This window comes from Bacillus rossius, chromosome 6 (genome assembly GCF_032445375.1).
Source record: "Bacillus rossius redtenbacheri isolate Brsri chromosome 6, Brsri_v3, whole genome shotgun sequence".
NCBI lineage: Eukaryota > Metazoa > Arthropoda > Insecta > Phasmatodea > Bacillidae > Bacillus > Bacillus rossius.
Window position 1 is genome coordinate 73,887,400 of NC_086334.1, and position 26,891 is coordinate 73,914,290.

Sequence of the window (26,891 nt, forward strand, 5' to 3'; positions counted from 1 at the left end):
TTAAACAGGATGATTCTATTAAATAACATTCCGAGCTTTTATGTAGGGGAGGCGAGGCTTTATTATAAAAATAAGTTTATGAAAACGCTAATTTTGAGTTCCTATTATTAACCTTGATACTTATTTCTGTTGAGATATTTCAAGTTGTTTACTGTTTAAATTGTTGGTTATGTGTGGTTAGCTACACTTCAAATACTGCAAACCTATTCATGTCTACAGTTGGTTAGGTTAGCTACATTTTAAATATTGTATAATGAGGTAAATCTGGTGAAAAGCTACTTGTCCATATGTTTTTTTTTTTTAATTATTTATTAGTTTTCAGACATTAATTCCAATAATTAACATAGGCTATCAATACTGTAACATTGTTTTACTAATAGAAAATTAAGCTTACCTCACCTAACCAACCATCCACACATATTTTGTAGTACAATTAATGTAACTAACCTAACTTAACTAACCATTCACACAGATCCACACTATTTTTTTGTTATTTTTAATTCATCTAACAAACTTAATGGTGGGAATGGCTGGTTTGATTAGGTTAACTACAAATACTTGAAAGTAGTGTAGTCAGTTTATTAGGTTATGGTAGTTATATTAAATATACTGTGAACTCATTTTAACAGTTTTTAAGAATTATATATTGTAACACAGCTAACTCTAACCTAACCAACCACATTACAGTTTATACCTATTATTTTTGTTGGTAACATAACTTAAGAAACAGTTCACAAAATCACACAGTATTTTTAATGTAGCTTACTTAAGCCAACCAATCATTCTCATGTCTAAATTTTTTGATTTACCTAACCTAACAAGCTATTAAAATGGCATATTTCTAGTTTAACTGCTTAAAGAATTACAACACACTCATGGAGAATTGTTGGAAAAGAAGTCGAAAAGTTAAAATTGTTTTTAGAGATTAAAGAAAAATGAATGCAGTTATGCGTTACATCGAGGAATATTAGCTCAATAATACCATCTTAAAAATTATTTTTATTAATCAGGCCCTCTTGTTAACAATTAGTAGCCTACCAAACTATATTACACTAATTTAGTTAATGTTTGTAAAATATTTCAGGTTCTACACAATGGCCTTGGCTGCCTTTCTGCTAGCTATCGAACTGGAGGAGAAGGCAGAGAAGATTGTTAAGAAACCATCAAAATCCCTTCGAATTGCCAGATTGCACCCTCATAGCAGTTGGAAAACCTTAGAAAATGAAGAAACATGAACAAACGAGCTATGCAATTTAATAAATACTTTGTTATCAAGTTTGTTGCATTTATTAAAGAAATTGTGAAAATAAGTGTTCACTCATTTCCATGTTACTTTTGAGTATAACTTGGATATTATATTAAACACATGTTAACTTTTTGTTTTCTGGTTTCAGCAGATGATCTCATTGTCCTGAGAGAGTTGGCAGTGGCTTTTTTGAACCATTGTTTTTTTTTTGTGTGTAAAAAAATAGATACTATGAATCATTTAATGATAGGTTGTTATTTCAAGTAAATATCATACATGGGAAATTGCTTGTGTGCTTCTTCATGTTTACAAGTTTATTAATTTAAAATTTTGCAATTTCAGACTTTGTTTTGGTTTTAAACAAAAAATAATTACAAAGAGTGTATTATTTAATATCTCAATTTTTTCCCATGGATGGTTATAATTAAACAATTAAGGTGCTCCGGGGTAAGTGCAACCTATAAATTTATTACTTCATGCTAAACCTGTTTTAGTTTGCTTAATATTATCCAGATTTTGATCAGATTCCTTGAAGACTACAATTCATGTGTTAAGTAAGCGTGGTTGAAAATACAACATTGTAAGTGCTAGTGTTTGTGCTCAGGAAGTTTTTAATATAAAAAATTTTTTATGTGTTACACTTACCCCATATTATGGGGTAAGTGTATGTTATGTATGGGGCAAGTGTAACTGTAAATGGTTTTTCAATTTGTAAAGCATGCGATATGGCTGGGGGAAGTGAAAAGTTAATGTATCACTACACTATGTATTTTATACATCAAAGAGCTTTAACTTACCATGTTTATATACAGATCAACAACTCAACACATATTGTAAGACCAAAAAAAAAACTTAAACTTGACACACTCCTGTCAGTAACTGGGGAAGGCAAAAACACATCAACTTTTCCACTCAACACACATTGTATGAATCGAAAGACACGTCAAACTTAAGTTTGCCCCGCTTGTCAATAACTGAAGAAGGCAAAAACTTAATAATGTCTTCAAACAATATTGTGCTTCTGTCTTCCACATCTGGCCACGAAAATGAAGATGTGGATCTAATTCGTCTTGCGAATTTTGCCTCCAGGCATGGTTCTCGCATGGTTATCTGACCAACATACATTTTCCATGTTTTCTTACCTGAAAACTTAACAATTACCCAACCATCAACACACAAATTTTTTAAGTCTTTGCTAATTTCTTTAATAAAATGAGTTTCTTCTTCTGTTTCTCTTCTCTCCTGGTCTAGATCACACTCTTCAGAACTGTAGGTTATGTCTAGAGGATCATCTTCAGACTCACTTTCTTCATATTGTAGTGTCATCTGTTTTCTCTTTCTCTGATTTTCGCTGTCTTTCTTTTTACTTTCAGCTTCTTTCATTCTTTTAAAAGCTTCCTCTGAAGTAATAACTTCAGCACCCTTGCAGATCCGTTTTCTTGTGGTAGTCTTTCTTGGAACATGTTTCATTTGTTCTAATAAAATCTCCTCAAATGTCTTTTTCTTTGGAATAGTATGTGTTGTTGCTATGGGTTCGTTGTTTTGAGAAATTGATGGCTGCATAACTGCTGATGCTTCTTCTGCATGACAGGCTGAAGTTGAAGGTGAAGCAGCATTTTCTTGAAATGTTGATAGAACAGGCTCTGTAGATATATCTGCTCTAGAAAATGGTGGTGTCATTTCTGCAGCTTCCACTCCATCGCCAGACACTGGTGGAGTAGATACATCTGAACGAGCTGACCCCAAATCACATGGAATTTGAGGGTTTTGTAGAGAATTCAACCATCTCATATATGCTTCTGGTGGATACAATTCCTTCGGAATTACATTGGAACAAAAGGTATATATTCCCCCTTTCTGGAATCCGCTTCTAATCACTTTTGGATCCAATTCTGTCCATATCTTGGAAATAATAGATGAGAATGTGTCCTTTGGAAGTTTTTCCCCATAGTGTGTTCTTTGCCATTTGATGAGTTCCTCATCCCATTTGAGTTTCAGAGGCCTAAAGACACTAAGATCTAAAGGCTGTAAGACATGGCTGCTATGTGGTAGTAACTTCAAGATCACAATGTTTTCTTGTCTAGCTTTCAGAACAAGTTCAAGAGAAATGTGAGAGCTGTGACCATCATAAATCAGTACAGCAGGGCTGTAAGCACGAATATTTCTAACAAAGTTGTTAGTGAAATAGTTACCAAATGTTTCCCCTTCCATCCAGCCATTTTTAGTAGCAGCATAAGATAATCCAGGGAACTCTTCCCCAGGTGGTGCCATCCATGAATCCCACACATTCTTCCCCTTGAATACTATCAGAGGTGGTAATTTCTCACCCATGGCATTTGCTGACATTAAGACAGTGATGATGTCTTTCCCTGAACCACTAGTTACGCGGTGAGACGGAGTATTAGTTTCACCAACTACTTTCATCCTACTGGGGTCTAGGCAGTAACTAGTTTCATCTAGATTCCAGATCTGAGTTGGCGGAACATTACCAGTCAAAGTCTGCAACATGTCAAAATAGTTGCTGATTGTAAATGGGTCGATACTTTTCTTTCTGGATGCTTCAACACCTTGTGGTTTCTTCAAACTCAACCTCCATGTCTTCTTGAATCTAATAAAAAAGTCATCACCTGGTACACCATTCTTAAATGGAGTGGATATATTATTCGCATTTACATATCTCCCAATCGTTTCCAAAAATTCTTTTTTTGATAGGCCGAATCCCCATTTTTCCATAATCTTTACAGCTTCTGCTATTTTTCTTTCATCTTCTTCAGGCAATGCTGTTGGGCGCCCCATGGATTTGCTCTTGACCCCTCTTCTCCCATGAACATGCATGTACAATGTTGGTTTGGGAATTCCATATACCTTAGCTGCCTTATACACTGTCAGTTCACCAGACTGAACTTGCCTTATAGCAATAATTATGTCATCTTTTGAATATCCTGGAGGTTTCTTTTTCCGTATGTAATTGCGCACCATATCTGTAACAAAAAAGGAACAATTATTAAAGTTGAAGGGTAATTTATCTCTAAACATAAAATTATGCTGGGGGAAGTGTAAGCCTGAATTTAACTGCAACTACTATTAATATGATTATTTCTCTAAATTTGATACTTCTAGCCAGTTATAACACAATAAAAGTAATGCCTACAGATGTCATGAAAGTTATTATTATAGACATGTAGAATCATTATGCAATTTGGTCTAACCTATTTGCATTAAGTATGGGGCTAGTGTAACCTATTTTAATTTAAGTTTGGGGCAAGCGTAACTTAAAAGTAGTTTTATAATTGGGCCATTTTTTTGGCAAAACGTGTTTACTTGATATATTTTTACTTATTTAAGAATGTGAACTAAACAATTTTTGACATCACAGTGAAAATATTTGTGGGGTTACACTTCCCCCTTAGTATCAATATCAAAGGGGCAAGAGTAACACAAACACTTTTGTTTACAACATAGCAGTTCTGTTATTTTTAAATATTACTATAAACATTTCAAAATATGTAAATTATGAAAATAATAATTAGTGATATACAAAATTGTTATGGATATGTAATTAGAAGCGATGCAAATGGATATAAAAGTCTGTTTTATTCATCTCCGATCTCATACACCCGACATGTTGCACAGATACATACAACACACACAACTACCAACTTGCACGAAGGAAAAAATTCACAGTTGCATATTGTACTATAATAAACAAAAACATAGCCAGATAATAATTTACACATCTCAACACCATCCCTTAAATTAATATCTACAAAAAAATTCACACACACGTCATTGCATGAACTTGCCAACTGAGAAAAAATGATTACGGCACAAGTCCAAACCGTTTTACACATGACTCATGTTTTGTCCTGTTCAGAGGCTTTGTAAGAGCATCAGCCAACATATTCTCAGAAGGTAAGTACTTGACACTGATAGTCCCTGACTCAACATGTTCCCTTAAAAAATGATATCTGACATCAATATGTTTGGATTTAGCATTTGTTGCAGAATTCTTTGCCAGTTGAATGGCACCCTTATTGTCACAATAAACGGGAAGTGATTTTGGAACACTGTTAGGGTCAATATCCAACATTAGCTGTCTGAGCCACAACAGTTCTTGCACTGTGAATGACAGTGCCATGTACTCCGCTTCACACGTAGAAAGAGCAACAGTCTTTTGCTTCTTGCTGAACCAAGAAATTAAGCCTCCAGACAGTTTGAATACACAACCTGTCACCGAGCATCTGTCATTTATTTTGTTCCCCCAATCTGCATCACAGAAGACACTTATGTCACTTCCACCCTCTTTGGTATATTCCAATTTGTAGCCCACGGTGCCTTTTATATATCTTAGCACTCTTTTGACACCTTGCCAATGCACACTTTTATAATTGTTGTTGAACCTACTCAAGAGGTTGACAGCAAAAGCAATATCCGGCCTGGTGATCTGCGAAAGATATAGAAGACTCCCAATGGCCTCTTGATATGGAACGCTAATATCAAAGTTTTTCTCACCTTCAGTCTCGAAGTCCAGTCCATGGTCAAGGGGGGTGGAGACAGGTTTGGCCTCGCTCATACCGAACCTCTCCAAGATCCTGTTGGCGTATTCCCCTTGGGACACCCAGAGCTTGCCTTCCTCTCGATTCCTGGTGATGGTCATACCAAGGCAATGGCTGACACTGCCAAGATCTTTCATGTCAAATTATTTTTGTAGCGACTTCTTTTTTTTGTTCATGACCTCCCTGTCATTGGAGAAGAATAACATGTCATCAACATAGAGCGCTATAACAACAAAGTTGGCACCATCCCTGAAGTTGTACACACAAGGGTCTGCATTTGATCGAACAAACTTCAGGCTTGACAGTACTTCATCAACCTTTTTGTTCCAATTTCTCCCAGCTTGTTTGAGCCCATAGATTGCTTTCTTTAATTTCCACACCTTTGCATCTGAAGACAAGGTAAATTCTTTTGGAGGGACTACATACAGCTCTTCCTGGAGATCTCCATACAGATATGCAGTGTTTACATCCATATGGTCCACTTCTAAATTTCCTTTTACTGCCATCGACAGCAGGTATCTAATGGAAGGATACCTAACAACAGGAGAATAGGTTTCGTCGTATTCAATCCCATGGACTTGGCTACATCCTTTCACCACCAGTCGAGCTTTATATGTATCTGGTTCCCCATTGCTGCCGGTTTTTACTTTTAGAACCCATTTCGTTTTCAATAACTTAGCGCCTTTCGGTAGATCCACTTCCTCAAATGCACTGTTTTTCTCCAGCGACGAAAATTCCACCTCGACGGCCCTCTTCCACTGCTTTGAGTCCTTTCCTTGCAATGCATCATCAATGTTGATCAAGCCATCAGCCGAACTTGCAACTTCACTGTAATAAGTTTCGTGATCAGGCCAGACCTTGGGTTTGGGATGTCGTGTAGAACGTCGAGGACCCTCTGACGCCTCCTGTTCCTTTTCTTCAGGTCGATCCTCAAATCCCAAGAATGGCTCTTCGTCAGGGTCATGTTCTGACGTGCCACCGTCATACGAAGGGGTTGAGCTTTCCTCGTTTTCCTGAGTAACTTCCACCGCGGGGGCATCTGCCTGTTTCTCATTTGTAGGGGTTGGTTTACTTTTCTCACTTCCGTACTCAAGGAAGGTTACATCTCGGCTGACGGTGATGTTGTTGGTCTTAGGGTCGAGAAATCGGTAACCTTTCGTTGCATTGCAGTACCCAACAAAAATTAGTTTTACTGACTTGGAGTCCCACTTCTTCCTTAGTGCCTTCGGAATATGCACCATAGCTTCACCCCCAAATATTCTGAGGTGCGACAAAGATGGCCTTCTGCCATGCCAGGCTTCGTAAGGCGTTATGTCTCCCAGAGTTGCCGAGGGGGAACGATTCATCAGGTATGCTGCTGTAGAGACTGCTTCTGCCCAGTAGTTCTTCTGGAGGCCTGCATCAAATAACATAGTCCGAGCCTTTTCAACCAGTGTTCTGTTGGCTCTCTCGGCCACACCATTTTGCTGTGGGCTGTACCTAACAGTGAGTTGATGAATGATACCTTCAGAAGACAGGAAACCCTTCATCTCTTCGTTCACGTACTCTCTGCCATTGTCCAATCTCAGCTTTTTTATTTTGCGGCCTGTCTGCTTCTCCACCATGGCTTTGAAATCTTTGAAGACCTTCGTAACTTCTGACTTGTCTCTTAGAAAATAGACATATACCATTCGCGAGTGATCATCGATAAACGTAAGAAAGTACCTGCGTCCACTAACCGATGATGTCTCCATGGGTCCGCACATGTCTGAATGTACAAGGTCCAGGATATTTTCTGAGGATTTCTTGCTGAGTTTGAAGGGCAAGCGAGATTGCTTCCCCATCAAACAAACTTCACAAGGGTCCTTTACCACAATATCTTCACCTAACCCCTCAGAAATCTTGGAAAGTTTCAGCATCCCTTTACGATTCAAGTGGCCCGGTGTGTTCATGCAATAAATCCCATTTTTCAAATGAGCTGTGGAAACTAGCTCACCAGTCCTATCATCATGCACATAACCTCCTTCTTTGTTGAAGGTTACTGTGTGGCCCTTACTTACTATTTTGCTCACTGACAGTAAATTGACAGTTGAATTAGGTATGTGTAAAACATTTCCTACCTCCACGGCTACTGTTTCTACACCATTTAAGAACTTCAGGTCCACACTTCCCAAAACATCTGCAACCAAGTCTGACCCATCTGCTGCTAAAATTGTGCTACTAGTGGGTTTAACATCATACATTTTGCTTACGTCATTGACAATGTGCGTAGAGGCACACGAGTCCAGATACCACATCTCTGTGCTGTGTTCTTGTTTGCAACTTGCCGCTAAGAATGCTTTCCTATAATCACCGCTCCCTTTTTTTGCTGTTTCTTCCTTCTTAGAATCCCATTTTTTGCTTGGGTTCCTTTCTGATTTTTGGTGACAAAACTTAGCAATGTGGTTAGGTCTATTACACTTATAACATCTTAAAATCTTTTGAGGCTGTCTTTTAGCATACAAAGCACTGTCTTCACTTTGACCCCAATCTTCACTCTTGATGTCTTGAAGAAGCTTCACTTTTATGGAGTCTCCGGTGATGGGTGTCCCAGAATTCTCAAGGGCCATAATCATTGGCTTATACTGGTCTGGCAAACCAGCCAAAAGCAAGGTCCCTACCCATTCTTCGCTCACATCGAACTTCATTTCATTCAATTTGAAAGCGGTTGTTATAATCTTGTCGCAGTAATCATCAACAGATTTGCACTTCTCCAGATTTGTTGTAACCAAACTTCTGAGCAAACCAACACGCCTTGTTAGGCCAGAGTCTTCAAATGCACTCTCCAGTGCCTTCCACGCTTCCGCAGCCGTTTTCGTGTCACGGATATCACGTTTTCGGCGTGTGAGGTTAACCGGCCATACTTCGCGCACTTCGCGAACCGAAAAATGTTTTTCCCGAATTTACGTAAGCACTTTTTTGTTGTACTATATCCATTTGCCTACTGGGCCCATAACCCTTGTTATGGATATGTAATTAGAAGCGATGCAAATGGATATAAAAGTCTGTTTTATTCATCTCCGATCTCATACACCCGACATGTTGCACAGATACATACAGCACACACAACTACCAACTTGCACGAAGGAAAAAATTCACAGTTGCATATTGTACTATAATAAACAAAAACATAGCCAGATAATAATTTACACATCTCAACAAAAATAATTTAATATTTCACTCACCTGAAATTTAAATATGCACTGTTTATGTATGGCAACAAGATGAAATGTCATAGATATTGCACACGTAGTGTATGTAAAACCTACGGTGTAGTAAGTGTCTGTTATTCACAGGGTGGATTCCCAAGACTACTAAGAACGAAATACAGCTGTTTGCCGCGCATTTAAAAATAATTATATTTACATCACCCCCAAGAGTTGCACTTACCCCGATTTTACACTTACCCCGGAGCACCTTATTAATATTAACTATAAATAGCCTGTCCAATAAAAAAAATCAATGCACATGTCTGTAAGGAATCTTGTATACAAAAAATGATTTCTCATAATTGGCAATTTTAGCACATGCCTCCAGCATGCCTTTTAACTTTTCTTTAAGTTCTTTGATGCATTTTTAATCAAATTGCTGGTTACCATTTCAGAAGCACATATTCCTAATGCTTCTCATCAGCTGCCAGCTGTCTTTCTTGAATATTGTTTATCAGCTGCCAGCTATCTTTCTTGAATGCTGCTCAACTGATCTTTTTTTTTATTATTTTTAAATTGTACTATTAATCATTACCAGTATGAATTGTATAGGTTACACTAGGTATCATAGAGGCAGAGTTATAATAAAGGAGGTGCTAATAACAAAGTACACATTCTATAAAGTATGCTGACTAAAAGTATTATCAAGGTTTTTCCAGTCAAAGATTTCACAATGCTTGTATATAACCATTGTTTACTCTTTTTTTTTGTGTAATTTGTGTAAACAAGATATAACATGGAAGAATTTCTTTAGGCTGGCTGACTATCAATGCAAGTTCCAGCAGGTACAACTGCTTGTTGTTACCAGTGAGCCCATTTGTATACAGTATAGACATTGTTTCATGTGGATGAATATAAAAAAAATATTTTGAACTAATTTTTATTATTGTAAGTTTAGAATCAATGTAGGTATGTTTATTGAGACCGAGACAAGTACAAACAAATTAAATGGCACACATTGCATTTAGCTAGATAATTCAGGAACAAATATCGACTTAGTATGAATTATCTTGCGATAAAGTTTGGTACAGCTCCATTCCTTGCACCTCCCCAGTCAAGCCTCTGCATATTATGAATTGTTATCATCACTCACTGTTCTTATCTTTCTATTTATCACCAGAATAACCAATAACCATTAAATCTGTGCTTAGATGTGTGTGAATATTAAAATAAGCAATTTTTATAAAAGTTTAACCAGAAGCAATTTTTGAGCTAGTATTTAGAGATCAAATCAAATGTTTCTTAAAATATGTGATGAAGCATTTGAACAGCTTATTTAACTATATTAAGTAAAATTTAACTTAAATAAAAGACTAATACAGTAAATTAATATGTAACTGATTGTGACTGATGGCTATTATAACAAATATGCATAAAAAAACTCTTAGGTTTCTTAGCTATCTTATAAAAACACAAGGATTGTAAGAGGTCTTGTTTTAATAATGAACCTACCAGGGGTATATGTAGGGGCAAGAGGAATATATGCCTCCCCCAAAATCCTAAAAATCTATATTCCCCCCCCCCCCCCAAAAAAATAAAGCCAACAGCAGGCTAAGTGCTTCTATACCACTTTCCTCCTCCCCATCCCCCTTCCTCCCTCATAATAAAATTCTGCATACACTTCTGAGTAGAACAACTTATATTTTAATTATTTTAATATGAACTATTAACACTTCCATGTTCATGCAAGTCATTTTTTTGTGTTTCATTTTAAATGTAGCACACCTCCAATTTCTCTCTGTCAACTTTCAGGTATCTTAACTACTTAATTTTCACCACTCTTATTTTAAACCCACTACACCAATCTCAAACCAAATTGGAAGCATACCTGTATTGAAAAAAAAAAATATATATATATTTAATTTTCAAATAAATATTTGGAAAAGTATAGGATAAACAAAATGCATGACTACCACAATATAATGTCTACCAGAGGTTGAGGGACAAAACCACCTTCTAGAATCTACATCATTCCCAATGATGATGCTGTACCGAAGATTTGGATAATTCTCTGGTCAAGGCTGCTCAGAAATATAACTTGGATAATATTGCCAGCTGTTATCTTAGCAGCTATTGCTTAAGCTGCTCTTTTTATTGCAGCATATATCATGTTGATCCATTACTGAATTAAAAAAAAAATGGATTAAATAATTGGTATGCATGTACATCAGAAATTGTTCAAACTGAATATTATTTTACATATTAAACCATCAATTTCTAAACTTGCAGAGAAAAATTGATCTATTAATTTATCTTAATGGAAAAAAAAAGGGGGGGGGGGGAGAATTAAAATTATTGAATATTTCAAGACAGTTTTTAAAATAATTGCAGCATATTAATAATTTACATACATGTTGGATTATTAACCAACTTGAATGCCATCTTGAAAACAAAGTTGTTTACGCAGTACTTACTCAGTACTTACTCTAATTACTCAGTACTTAGTTTCACTTGTTTAAGTCATTGGTGAGATTAAATTAAACAGCAATTAAAAAAAACATAGCAATGAACTTTCATATCCTCAGATTATAAAAAAAAACTGTTCTTACACTGAAAATTTTCAAGAACTGTTCCATAATAACTGTTTAAAATGTCAATCTTTTTAAATTGAAACATTATGGGCCTAATTTTATCCTTAGAATATGCAACCTAACACACTGAAGAGTTTAAAACAGACTTCAAAATATGAAAATACAAAAAGTAGCCCATATCATCTCCATTGTAATTGAAGGCTGCTGCTTACATAAAAATTGTAACGCTATATTCACTAAAGAAAAAAAAATAAGAAAACTAATATTTTGCCAATGGTCAATGGTTTTTAATGTCCCTAAACGTTTGTTAAGCCTCTTTGCCAGCTAAATCCACAGATACATGCAAGCTTCACATTCATTATTTGAAGAAAAATTGGCTGCAAACTCTCTGTGGCTCTTAATAAACCACACCATGATTTCTGTTGGGCAGCAGTAACTTTACCAGTGCCACTCTAAGGCTTATTTTAACTGAGATCACAAATTTTCAACACAGTGTCCCCTTTAATAGCGGCATGTGCACTCTAATCAAGAAAACCACAAATTTAAATAATTTACTGTAATTAAACTTTACCAAGTGTACGAAGGGAGTAAAAAATGTTTGAGTGACCTATGATATAAATATTAGCAAAATTATTTTTATTTACGAATGGTACTAATATCTTGGAAATATTGTTTCAAAACACTTGTATATAAAATCCACGAAAGCACATGAGTATTAAAATATATTTATAAAATTTTAACTGATTAGATTACATAAACTAGAAAGCTCACCGCTGGAAATATGTTAAAAAGTGTTGTTTTTATTAGGTATGCTAATAACCACTTAAATATATCATTAACCACATATATGTATAACTTTGAACTATAAGGTTATGTTTTTACACAAGCACACCAAACTTGACTAAATATTTTTTAAATTCCATTCTTCATATCATATCAATAATAGGTAAAATAAAAACAGACACGGGTTCGTGGTAATTAGTTGTTCCTTTAATTTTGTAACCTGTAGAGTGGCCTCATTTTCATTCTATTGAAGTTTAAACATGCTTCTCGTTCGATGTTTATGTTTACATGGCAAGACGCAGTTAGCCACAATGACGACGCAAAATCTTTAACTGCATTTTTAATTTAAACTTCTACGAAAAAGACAGCAAAAAAGCTTTAAAGACTTTATTTAAGAAATTAGTGCATTAAAAAAGATTATTTTGTTCCTAGTTACACTAAGTATTCATGATTCACTTACAAAATAGTCTGTTCGACGAACATATTAATTGTTCAATTGTTGCTTGTCCTCTGACGTCATGGATTCGTATCGCAGGTTAGCGTTACCGTGGAAAATAAGGAAACGCATATCGCAAGGTGGGTCGTAATCACCAAATGCGATACGTGTTTCGTTACCGCGTGAAGAATAACGCTAGTCGTCGATGGTGTTCGTAATCAGCCTGCTGGGCACATACAAAACAACTGACGGCATACGCATAAAGATATTGCTGAGAAGGTAAAATTATGTAACTTATGCGCCCTGAGTAAACCAGCACAGAAAACACAATTTGGATTTTTAACATCAGATGTAGCCGAAAGGCCTATGCAAAAATTATTTATAGATTTTGTTGGCCCCTTCCCCCGTTCTAAAACTGGACACACCATGCTTCTCGTAGCTATTGATGCATTTTCTAAATTTGTATGGCTCATTCCCCTCCGGCGAGCCACCGCAGAAACCACAATACGAGCATTGCAAAATAATATTTTTAAAATATCAGGCTTACCTTCAATAATTGTGTCAGATAACGCATCATTATTTACATTCAGACTTTTCAAGAATATGTGCTTTTCCCATGGAATTCAACATGTAACCACTTCTCCCTATTATCCACAGCCTTCACATGCGGAGCGTTTTAATAGGAACCTCCGATCCGCTTTAATAGCGTATCATGCGAACTCGCAGGATAAATGGGACACTAATTTGGTCTGGTTACAAATGACTTTCAACTATGCCCGACATGAGGGACACAAAACCACACCATTTGAAATCATGTTCACGTATAAACCCAATAATCCACTTTCTAATCTCTGGTCACTACAAGAGCTTCTCCCAGATAATCCTCGCAACATAAAAGAGGTCTGGAGAAGAGCTCAGCATAACCTGAACTTAGCCCATGCGGCAAGCAGGCAGAGATACAATAAGAAATGTTCGCCTAATCCATATAGAGTAGGTGATATGGTGTTGTGCAGATCACACCCACTAAGTAAGGCGATCGACAAGCGATCAGCCAAACTTGCTTATCGTTGGAATGGCCCGTGGCAAATACAACGCTTTTTAACCCCAGTAACGGTCGCCCTAGCCGAACAAGTTCTGGTGCGTACATAACGCAATCGCACATTTAGCATCTAAAGAAGGTGCACCCCAACTTCAATTAGGTGCAGCCCTCTACTCCTATTCGAGGAGTCTTAAACAAAGCTTCGGCATGCCATCTGCAACACGCAGTGTTGACAGATATAAAAATCCTAGGTTCTAATTATAAGTAATAAAAATCCATGGTACTAGTTTGTAAGAGTGTTTACATTTCAGATGTTTAGTATTAAAAATGTTTTAGGATAAAATATTTTTAAGTGGCGCCACTTAGTACATAAGAGCACTTAGTCCGTAAGGTATCCTTAGTACATAAGATCCACTTAGCATGTAAAATCCACTTAACATATAAGAGAGATGTAATTAGTACATAAGATAAATATGAAACTTAGTTCTTAAGAGAATGATGATACCCAGTTCATAAAGTTATGTGTAAACAATGAATAATAATGTCACTTAGTTTTTAAAGTTGTTTTGTATGACCATGTTACCTCGTAAGTTCATCACGTATTGTAAGTAGTTTATCTAAGTCGATCCTGGTACAGGGTAAGTATGCCAGATTTCAATCATTTTATGCTCAGTGTTGGTTGCTTACCCTGGCTCCGCCTTTCAGTGGGGGAGTATGTGCCGGAAATTAGGCATTTAGACATGTTTTTTTTTCTAATTTTATTATAATTTTAAATTATTTTTGGAAATTTTAATTGCTTTATAATTTGGTTACTAAAGGGCGATTTACACTTTGTTAGACTGGTGTACTCCCCTAAGTTAAACTTTGTGCCAGTAGTCTGAAGCACCCTTCCCAGAGATGTATCTGATATTTTGCAGATTTAATACTTTGCTGGCAGCCAGCTTAAAATTTCCCTCGCTTACAGGCACGTCCCAGTCCTGTAACGTTACTTCACTTCATGACTAAAACCGCCTACAGCAGCTCTGGACGAGCTGTTACCATTTCTCAGAGGCAAGCTAACGATAGCCTTAACTGTCACGAATACGTATTAGGTTCACTCCCCTGGAAGCACGTCATGGATGCTTGTTCCCAGCTTCGTTGCGTTTTAGCCACCCCTCTTCCCCCTCAGTTCTAAGAATTCGCCTAAGGCCAATGACAGGTCAGAAACCCCAGCAGACAGCGACCGTCTCCGAGGACGCCTCGCATAAAAAAATGTGTGTGCCAAGATGGACCGCACACGATACCTAGCGGCAAACTCGCTAACCGCCCAGCCAACTTACCCTGTAGGCCGCCAGAGTGTAGCACTAGACTGCGCCCTTTATTTCCTTGGTTAAGCAGACGCCTTGGGCGAGTCGATTCTTTTTTTTATTTCAGATACCCCCCAACAGGTAGCGCTAAAGTCGGCCAATGCTACCAACTTCGAGACCTCAGTCAGAGTTTTTTTATGACACCCTCTCGGGGAACTTCGGAACCTTTCGGTCCGGACTCCCAGTCACCCCCTCCACTTTTGATTCAGGATTTACTTTAATTACAAGACGCGGTTCTCCGCGGGACACATAGCGTCGCGACTGCAGACGGACCGTTTGATTATCGGCGGATCGACGAGACACTGCAAGACTTCCATCCGGTCGCAACTGACTATGTAGTCGCCTAAATAAGGGATGCTATCCCTATAATCTTTTTCAAGTAGTTTAGTCCGTCTGCGTAGTACAAGTGTAATAGTTATTTTTCTTTTAAATTTATTTTTTTTGAAATGATAAAAACAACCGCGCCCAGCCGCGTATTCGCGGAATCCAGTTCCTGGCTGGCGATGCATCTGTAAACAGAAGCCAACTCCCCTGTCTGGTGAGTGACGATCCGCGACTTTCCCCAACCTCCCCTTAACTTTTCCGGGCATTTTCTGCCCCGTATACTGTCTGTGTACAAGTTCTGATCAGTTTTGATTCGGACTGTTCCAGACAGGGTCCGAGAGCCGGACGCCAAATGGGCATTTTCGTCTCCCTTCCACAACAGGACACAAGCGCCCTGGCATCATGTTCCCGCGTGATCTCCGGGAAACGAAGCCCCGACCTCCGGTGCTTCTGTATCTTTTGACCCTTTTTTGAAATTTCTTTAAATTACGTCGTCAGATGCAGTTAATTAGACAAACATAATTTCTGGACTTTAAGTATATACCCTGGGATCGTTTAAACATATTTTGTATTTTTTTATTGGTTTATGTATTTCAAGTAAATGAAACTTTTGATAATTCCATGTACGGCTGGCCAATTATTTTTTTTGAATATACCTGAGAGCTGTTTAAGCATGTAATTAATATTGTACGTTAATATTTTCTTGTATCTGTTATAAGTTTCCTCAGTATGGAGTAATTATATTTCAGACGGAATCACACCTTGTCTTGTTCATTTCTAATAAACTGGTGAAACCTAAAGATCCACCCAGCAAGGCAAAGATGGTGATCAGACCATGGTTTGAACCTTGCTACAAAAGTTATTAAATATTTGGGTGGCATCAGGAATATAATCGTAGATAAAATGTCGATGGCTTAAGCATCCTTCTAATTATGGTAATAACTAATTACCACGAATATATTTTCTGCCACATTTACTCACGGCACGCTCCGGCATCGTGTAGAATCGGATGCACTATTATTTATTACCACAAGTAATAAATCAATTAAATTATATAAAAATTTCTACACATCGGCATCGGGCAAAGCCTTACGCAGGATGCCTATGACATTTTTTTTCTCTATTCTCTTATTTCTCACTGTTGTACAAAAGTCTTATTGTTAGCTTTAAAAATCCAATTACTGATTGGCTGCGGTAAAAACATAACAGGATGCCTTCGTACACATGTACGCAGCAAGATACAGGTAAGTGAGAAAAATAGAACGAATTAATAATAAATAACAATTAAATACCAAAATATCATAAAACAATTTCAAACAAATTCAGTTCATGATAAATTTCAAATTAAGTGCTGTAAATGATGTAATGTCTATTGTTGATGAAATTAGAAATCAGAGTCTATTGTTCGTGGCTGTAGCTTATTGACACTTATTCAACAATATTATATATTATGACATTACAATAATTAAATATTAAAATATAACTATTACCGTATTTACTCGAATAAACGTCGCCATCGCTTAATCGTCGCACCTATTGTTTGAGGTAATGAATTTGGTATTTAAGATTCTCCTCATAATCGTCGCACCCTTATTTATTGACGGCGACTGAGGCGCGACGCGCGAATGGAACAGCCGTAAACACAAAGGAACAGCCTGCTTTCATGTGGCGTGTGGCGCGATCGGATCAGCCGTAAACACAATGGAACAGCCTGCTTTCACGTGGCGTGTGGCGCTTATCATTGGTCCAACCTTGAGCGGCATGTCCTAATTGGCCGTGTGGGAGGAAGGAATGTGTGTGGAAGATAAGATGCTGTGATGCCATTGTTTTATCTCGTTTGCATTGGAGTGGAAAGTACCGGTAATTGCAGAGTTTGAGAAAGTTCATTTTGTAAAAATATGGGTAAATACAATTCGTATACTGCCACTTTCAAGTTGCGCGTAATCGCATTTGCAGAAGAGCATGGAAGAGAATTTTCAGTAAGTGAAAAACTTGTTCGTGACTGGCGAAAACAAACAGACAACTTGAATAACACGTGACGACAGCGGCGACTAAGATGACGTTGACATCCCGGCAAATGAATCTGATGCATCAGAATCTAGTTCAGACAATAAATAGATAAACTTGGTGAGTGTTGAGAATGAATGTGTTTGATAAATGTATATTGTTTATTGATTTTTTCGCAATTTTGTGTTTATACTATATTTTTATTTTGCCAAACTTCTTGTAAACAAAAGTTGTTTTGTTTATTTTGCGCGTATAGTAAATACATATTACGTATAGGTACCATGTACCTAGATATTAACTTCTTTAATTTAGCATTTTCAAGCGATTTACTAAAAATTTACTTAAAAAAAATTTTTTTTAATTTTTCCTCACATATTGGTTGCACCTCACTTTTTTTTTCCCATAAAATTTGGTAAAATTGCTGCGACGATTATGCGAGTAAATACGGTAATTAGACCATAATAAAGAAACAAAATCTGAACGAAAACTGTTGTTATCGTACAGAAGCTGTCCCGAGGGATCGTGATAAGCTTTGGGCTAAAGTTCTGACACACAAGTTGTCACAATTTCTCTATCTGCTTGTTATCTGCGCTCCGCCTCGGCGAAGACGTGAGAGTTCCACAGCAGGTGGTTGGCGAGTCTATATTTAGATCGACGGTTGAAACAGTTCCGGACGAGGGGAAGAGGGTGAAAGAGTCTGGCGCGCATACAACACTGCGCAAACGCGCGCCAATCAGGTTACTGGCAGTTGCGCGTCGTCAGTAGTCGAACACACAACCTGTGCATCGTCTCTTCTCATATTACCGCGCTTTCCACGTCTCTGTTCTCGTTTGTCGGCTGGATGGAGTGGTGAAGAGACAGGCACAACACATAGCAGAGGTGAGTGTAATTACAATTGTCTGGTGAAGAGAATGTGTACACTGTGACGGGAACAATTGCATACCATACAATTGTCACACAGGTATAACCTTGGGACTGCAGCGCGCTGGACTGCGACCTGCCGGATGACCTCCTCCGTCAGTACCCAGGCAGAGGGCTGCTACCGTGACGGCAGTGATGCAGAACCATACCAGCCATACCAGCCGGGACTGTCGACGTGCGGAGCCAAAGTCAACTCGGCTACACTCGTGCAGCTGGCGGCTAGGGCGGCTGCCCCAGTCCTTCGTCCTCTCGTGGAGCTGGTCAACGTCGGGAACACATGGTCGACGCGGTGACGGCGTCGGACGTGACGTAACTAGTGCGTCACGTCGGATGGGTTCGACGTCAACAATGCTGTTTTCACACAATCGTTTCACGCTCGGTTAGTACTATGAAGGCACATTCAACGCATGTCCTTTCAAAACACTCGTGTATATCACTTCATTTTATAAGTGTCCATCTATCTATTTCTTGCTAGTCGTTGCCTTGGGTCTCCAACCATCACCAAGTTTACCTTCAGTTAAGATACATTAGGTAGACTTCAAATTATGCGGAAAAATATTTTAGTAAAATTTTAATATAATTTAATAATTATATGTGTTATGTTTTCAGCATATTATATTGATTTTTGCAACAGAAATAATATTTACAATCTGTTTTAACATACAAATTATATTGTACCATATTATGGTATTGGTACCAAAAAATCGTATAATGTATACCATAAATGTAGTACCATTGTACCAATATTATGTATCTGGCATTGTTTACATAGTTATTTATATATATATATATATATATTTTTTTTTTTAAATTATCATTCTTAAATTTTATTAGTTATTATTACTAATGATAACATTTTACATACTATTAAATTCTTTCATAGAAATATAATATGATTTTGCTAACTTTGTTTAAGTTATATGTTAACATAAAATATTTACACCCTAATCTCTATTTACTATCAGCATGGTTTTACTTTCACATAGTAAACACTCTTTTGCTTTAACTGTTAACACAGTTTTTAATGCTTAAGTGTCAGTAATGTAAAGTTGCTAGGTTTGTTTACATTATATGAAATGATTGCAAATCTGATAACATCAAATGAGATTGGACATATTATCTCATTAATTCCTACTTAAACACCTTTTACTTAAGTCAATACTATAGATTATACACAATAACATATTTATAAGCATAAATTCAATTGAACATTAATTATTTACACATTTGATTACAAGTCATACAAATTATTTTACACATAAGTAATTATTTCATAGTAAAATACTGACTTGTTACACACATAGTATCATTAATAAATCTTGTTAATAAACATAACAAATGTTTCAATACCTTACATTAGTTTTGTTTTGGTACAAATTTTTCAGACTTCAATGATAGATTTCAAAATTCTGTCTTGACACTCATGTATTTTCAGCTAATGATTTGCTGGTATTATTACATGATAGTACAAGTTGTAATCAGCTACTGGCTGATGCAGAAAATACTTTCATCTCATTTCATGATTGAGAATTATCATATTTGGTAGATCATCTGCTTCATGTACAACACTGTTATATAGGTACTGTATTGCAGGATATTTACATTCTTGATTAATTTGTCACACAGATTCAAGGCAACTACTGGGAAGCTTAGAGTACTTTGCTCGCGACACCAGTGTTTCTCATGTTCTGTTTCTAGCCAGAAGATGAACCCCAACATTAGGTCATCCTGAACTTCAAGTGAGATTACACTTGAGTGACCGTGATTAGTTCAAGTCATAGTGTTGTCCTACTATCAATTCAGTGATAAATAAATAAATATGGCCATAAATTTCTTTCTTTATTTTATATTTTCTTCTAAGTGGGCCTGATAAAAAAAAAATTGTGCTGCAGTATGGATTACCTAACAGAAGGTAAATAGCTCATAGAGTGTTGCATGGCTTTGTAGTAGCAAGAGTATGTGGCTTGTAGTAATTGCAATGTGCACGAGTGCTTAGGAGACACACAGCTGGTCGGCGGATACAAAACACATTTCATTTTTGGTACTGTTTAGTTATCATACTTGTCTCAGTGGGTAACTCACATAGTATAACAGTTGTAAATACTCTTAGCTGACATCTTGTCATGCTAGTGTGTAAATGTTGTCATTGAAACCAACTAGGTTGTGCTAGGGCCATGTTGTATTGTACATCTAACTCATGGTTAGACACTGTTACAAAGATTCCAAAGTGTGAGCGGTAGTCCACCAGTCCTCTACACAGAATCACAGCTGGCTTTACACTCTACTGGATACCAGCGTAGTGCATCACATGACACTACAAAACAAAAACAGCATACAACATAATACATGGCAAATTAACAGCTTCTTGCTGGACACAACATATTTAACATCACACATTTTGCACAGTGCCCACGCTCCGGCACAACCGGAGCCGGAGTTGGCACCGGCACCGGAGGACTCACAAGACAACAGTTCCTTATGGAGTGCCGCACACGCAGTCCGGGCCGGCTGCCGGCATGCCGGAGTGCAGCCGGAGAGGACCTCGATAATCCGGACTACCTGCCCGGCGCGGAGCTGGGCAGGCGAGTGGGCTGTCGTCGCTCGCACAATACAAAACACTGGCACATAGTCCAGGCATTTTATGAGAAAAAGGGGTCGGTTTATGGACAAATTGCAAGAAAAGGTTTTATTATATAAAAATTCGTAGAATAACATATCCAAAATCCACCGAAATCCACTTTATTTTGGTAACTTTTTTCCAGGATTTGTCCAGGAAAAATGCGGAGTTAATTAATAACTGGAAAACGATGCGTTCTACAAAGAATGGTAAAAAAGACACTAAAATTAAAGAGAGTCAAAATTTCCATAACATATCAAAAATGTACAAAAATCCACTAATAACTACTATTTGTTTTCTGGAATTCGTCCCGAAAAACCTAAAATATTGAAATTAATTGAAAATGGCGCATTATACAGCAAAATGTTTCAGGAAAAAGTTAAAGTACACAACGATTTTCATAATATATTACAAATTCACAAAAATCAACACAAAATAGGTTTTTGGTTTTCCAGAAAATTTCCTGAAAAAAAAAAAAAAGACGAAACGAAAACATATCGTACATCAAGAAAGTCGTGATTAAAGACTTTTTTTTGTATTAAATATAATTTCAATTCACCAAAATCTGCTTTTATATATATATATATATATATACACATAGTTTTATTTTGTGACTCATCCTGGAAAATCTTTAAAAATTCAATAAAACGAAAACGGAACATCGCATTGAAAAAGTTTCGGTGGGACAAACAGAAGCACACAAGATTTCCTATACTAAATCCTAAATTCACTGAAATCTGGTAAATAGATTTTATTTTGTGATCGGCCACGGAAAAAGTATTGAATATGTAGGCTAAATAACAGAAAGCATTGTATCCCATGTCAAATTATGTCAGATCCGAACTATATTCATTTTCCATAATATATTTTAAAGTCACTTAAATTATAAACCTTTTTCAGTTAGTGATGTGTTAAAAACGTTTTTGAAATCTACCAAAATTATTTTCCAGAAAAAAAAATCAGACTCATTTCAACTGCTTATCGTTTGAAAGAAAAATTCGAAACGTCCATTCTCACAAAACATACCATACAATTAAATTTACACAAGATTTCCAGTGACCTGTTTCGAGAAGAAATAGAAAAATATACATACATTGGGATGCACTCTGCAACACACAATACTGAATATACATGCATGGATATGTAGGAACACCCTACCTTAAAAGCCGTCACAGAAATTGCAGTCCTCGGGAGGTAATTCACGCCGGTTTTTACAGGTTGATACATGACAGTTTCCACAAGCCGAAGAACATGAGATGCCCTGTTTCCTACAACTGCAGTTGGATGCACCGCAACCATATTCCTTGCAAATGCACCTGATTACCTTCAAAAGACATTCCGGAGCTGTTGGCTTGTCTGTCGAAATTGGCAAGAGAAGGTGGCCACATTTTCTCCATCCCCATTCTTCTGGATTCATCTTTATTCCCTTCCATTCTTGTATCTGATAGAAAACCCTTAAGAAATGGAAACAAGCTGAAGCACTAGTTGGAGGTAACTGTTCTGGTTGTACACATTTGGAACTAGTAGCTGCTTTCTCACTAAACACTTTAAAACGTAAAGTGTCGAGTGTGTCACTCCTCGACCCATTGTACAGGCGTACTAGCAGCTACTCTCCCAATTTTACAATGTCTTCTTTTGACACACTGGGAATACTATCTGAAAATACTTTCGCAAGTTGCCTGAAGGCACTGTCATTCTGGATCAGATCCAATATTTTCCCCTTTCCTATACCATAGATGTGTGATGATGTGTCACATCCCATGAATGCATGGCAGAGAAGAATATTACTACAAATTTCATCACCGAGCTTCAGCTTTAGCTCCTTAATGTGATATGTTTTCTTCTGCCTTTGTTCACTTTTTAAACACAAACAGTTATGTGATTGTGGGTCAAAGTAGTAGAGTAAAAGGACAAGTAAATCTGTGTCTGTTCCTATAACTGTTGTCAACTGTTCTTTTGCACATTTTAGATCTTCTTGGACAATGTAAATATCTGCATCGCCTGGTGCTTCGACAACAGGACATTCTGCTTCACGTAAATGTATTGCTAATAACCTTAAAAATGGTCCTTATTTCGCTCGTTCAAAAGAAACATATATTTACGGAGTGATAGTTGCATTTCTCCTGTGAATTCAACTACAGGTGATGCATTACCTCTTGTTCTTCTCATATACTGTGTCTTTAGTACTGTGAGTTTTCCCATATTCATCAAATACAGTAGTTGCTAATCCATAATTTTGATAAAGGTCAATTATATAATGCAATGTATTTGCCCTTAATTTAATTCACGATTTATTTTAAGTACGGTGCACGGTTTCAGTTTTTTTTTCTTTTGATAACATTTTTCCGGGACATTTCCTGGAAAAAAAAAAAAACAATTAAATGTTGATCTGTGTGAAATTATAATATATTATGAAAAACATTGTTTACTTTATCTTTTTTCTAAACCATTATGCTGTAAATTGCACAATTTTCGATTTATTTCATTTGTAATATTTTTTTCCGGGACTAATCCCGGAAAACGGAGCAGAAGTTATAAGCGGATTTTCTTGAACTTTGGATATGTTATGGAAAAGTTAATGTTCTTTAATTTTTGTCTCTACAGGTTTTGTCGTCAGATGCACCGTTTTAGAGTTTTTTTTTTTTTTCCGCGTTTTTCTGGAACAAAAACCGGAAAAAAAGGTACCAAAACAAAGTGGATTTCGGTGGATTTTGGAAATGTTAGCCTACGAATTTTTCTGCGAATTTTGATGTAAAAAAAAACCTTTCCTTGCAATTTGTCCATGTTTTTTTCATATCTTTCCTGGACTAACAGTGCAGCAAAGACTTGTGAGATGGCAGGGTTCAGGTACGACGCTGTGACGCTGATTGAATTGGTAGAAACCAGACTGTGTTTGTGGGACAAAACCAGCGATAGTTTTAAAGATCGCACAGAGAAGCAGAACGCATGGCTGGAAAAGTGCGCATATTTGGAACCTAAATTGCATGACATGGACAGAAAACAGCTAATAAAAATAGCTAGCAAGTACAATAGAGAACCTCCTGTTACAAACGGGGCACATGTTTCTACCGCGGATGCTGAAACCAAACTACCGGCTTGCTGGTGCGTGTGCAAGGACATCACTGCCGGCGCCAGAGCCGCTGCCGGAGAGGACTCCGGAATAAACCGGAGCGTGTGCAAGGACAGCTCCGGGCGCCGGATCCGTTGCCGGAGCTAGCACCGGGAAAATACCGGTGCGTGTGCAAGCGCCCTAACGGAACCGTCCTTCTTACCTACACATACTATAGGGTTGGCATAAGGGCTTGCCTCCCTTTTCACTACTTGCCAGTCCAGCATGAGTTTCAAGTACTCAGTAGCTTCCAGCAAATACTTGGCTGGTATAGGATAAGATTTACGATGGAACGGCTCGTTCTCATGTATCCTGATTTTAGCCTGGTAATGTTTGTTCAGACCTGGTTTGTCTGAGAATATTAATTGAAAATTGGCTAGGAGATGATACAATTCTTGTATTTGGTCAGGTTGCACTGTTGTGACCTCTCGTAGAGCAGAATATATTTCCTCTAATGAAGCGGTTAGGTTAGGGCTAGATTTGCAACTGTATACTTGGTTAGGTATACCTGCATTGGACAGCAGACCAACTAAATTTTCTTTCACGCTCCAGCGATCAGATAATGGTATAGAATTTTCATTATCACTAGCAGTGATAGTCCATTGCCTGAAGTTTATGATGATCCTAAACTGTGATAGGCAATCTGTACCTATGATCAGAGGTTTTGCCAAACCTTTAACTACCAAGGCAGTCATCAACTTTGGTTAGCCAAGTCCTTGAATTTCTAGTAGAACTTGTCTGTTGACAATGGGGCTTGCTCTGGAAGTTACTCCTATTATTTTCAGAGCAGGCACTCGGATTGTAGGTAAAGATATTCCTACGTGTTCTAGATGCTTCACTAAATCTTCACTCACACATGTTACTTCTGCACCACTGTCTATTAAGGCTGGAGTGCTGATTCCATGTATATTCAGATTTATCTCAGGACAAACTGTCCTAACCTGAGATAACTCGTCTTCTGAAATTTCTCTAAATAGAAAATCACGCTCACTCTCACGCAGTATTACTGCAAAAATATAGTTCCCATAGCTGAGGTAACTACATTGAGTGTCAACTGTAACTGGTTTTATAGATTTTACCCCTGAGTCTAGATAGTGGGTCATGGTTCGAGGCGATATAACCGGGACCCAATCTAGTTTAACGGGCTGTCCCGTCTTTTCTGCCTACCATCCTGGGTAGCAGAAAATGGCTGGTTTTGTGCAGACCAGGTATTTTGGCCATGGGCTGCATTAGCCACAGCTGTCTGGAATTCCGCCGCAATAGGGTTGATGGGCTTGTTCCTTTGGAAATATCCCATAGACTGTTGATCTGAAATGGGATGATAGTTGGGTGAAGGATAGGTGAATGATGATTGAATGCTGCCAGAATTACCGTACTGTAATTGGTTCCACAGTTATCTTCTGGTTCAGCTGGGGACCTGGGGTGTGGCTAACGGTAGTCTTGCTTACCACTGGTAGCAGGTGAGTACTCTCTCTTCTGACTTGGAGGTCGGTAGTCTGCTTCTCCGTCTGACTCTGCATACCTGTGCTTGTAGGCTGACTTCCTGGGAGGCCGTTGCAAACCCTCCTTCTGGTGATTCTTGTTTTTATTTACCTCACCTTCACTGTTCGATCTTGGTCGTTGTGATCACCACGTACACCTATAATAAGGCTTACCCCTATACTGTTTATGGTCATCCTTCCCACGGTATTTCTGGTTACGAATGTAGTCACCTGGTTCTGACTCAGCGTATTTACCGTGCTTCTCGTACGTCAGGGTATGTACGTTAGCTTGCCGGTCTTCCTTTGGCCGGTTCTGCCAGTAATTATTTACTGGACCTGACTTGTGGTAGGGCTGCGGTTGCTGGGACTTGTCAGACTTATCTCTGCTTGTCTGACCCTTTTGTAGTTTTTGTAACTTCTCCACTGTCAGTACGTGGTCTCTGAACTCAGTCACATCACGATAAGTGTGACCTGACATCTGGATCTGGTACATTACGTGTAGTTGGGTGAGCATGCTAGCTATAAATTCCTCATCTGACATGGTTATGTCTAGATACCTCGTACGCTCATACATAGTGGATATATGCAATTCCAGAGATCCACCTTTCCTACTATCAAAGCGATCAGCATGAAGCTGAGCCCTCAGATTTCCCTGAATTTTTAAGTTCCAATATTGGTTCTTAAATTTCTCCTTAAACAGATCAAAAGAACTGGTCTGGGTGCTATGTAGTTCCCACCAATAGAAAGCGGTACTTTTTAGTGCGAAATTCAAACATTTAAGTTTTTCGCTATCTGTTAAGGCAAAGGTACGAGAATATTCTTCAAATATGTTGAGGAATATGATAGTATTCTCTTGAGATTTCCCAGAGAATGTTGGGATGGATTCGGACCAATGCTTGGCCGGATGGTGAAGCAATGTGGCTTGTTCCAAGTGTGTAGTCTGGACTGTAGGACTGGTGTGTGTTAAGCCAGTTATTGATGGCTGAACAGCTGAAGTAGCAGTAATGGCTGGCGGGCTAGATGACATCTCAGTCAACGGAGATGAGGCATGCTGGGCTCTGCTGTGCAAATCCTCCAGTTGCATATGCATTTGACGCTGTAGAACAGCAGCGCAATCTTGAGCAGCTTTTTCTGCCGCAGCCTTGGCTTGTACTTCTACATCTTCCAAGCGTGACTGTAGGGACTCTGTTGTAAACTTAATTTGTTCAAGTCTGTTGTGGACGACCTGGGATTGCTCTTGCTGTTCCAGTCGTACGGTTTCAACAGCT

At 37.8% G+C, this 26,891-nt stretch overlaps 2 protein-coding genes across 2 annotated transcripts in view; one reads left to right on the forward strand and one right to left on the reverse strand.

Annotated features, from left to right (window-relative positions):
* On the reverse strand, nucleotides 1–17,836 carry LOC134533298 (uncharacterized). Its single transcript, XM_063370774.1, has 2 exons — nucleotides 16,470–17,836; nucleotides 1–4,227 (listed from the first exon to the last, which is right to left on the reverse strand). Exon 2 carries the CDS (start codon nucleotides 4,223–4,225, stop codon nucleotides 2,159–2,161), a length of 2,067 nt encoding a protein of 688 aa, XP_063226844.1. The 5' UTR covers nucleotides 4,226–4,227; nucleotides 16,470–17,836; the 3' UTR covers nucleotides 1–2,158.
* LOC134533299 (uncharacterized) overlaps nucleotides 17,223–26,891 on the forward strand; it is a 20,867-nt gene continuing 11,198 nt past the window's right edge. Inside the window, exon 1 of the mRNA XM_063370775.1 lies at nucleotides 17,223–17,615. The gene's annotated coding sequence lies outside the window, so the exon portion shown is untranslated. The remainder of the gene's footprint in view (nucleotides 17,616–26,891) is intronic.

Excerpts from the sequence above, each read along its gene's own strand:
- LOC134533298 (XM_063370774.1), bottom strand. The coding sequence starts at position 4,225 with ATGGTGCGCAATTACATACGGAAAAAGAAACCTCCAGGATATTCAAAA.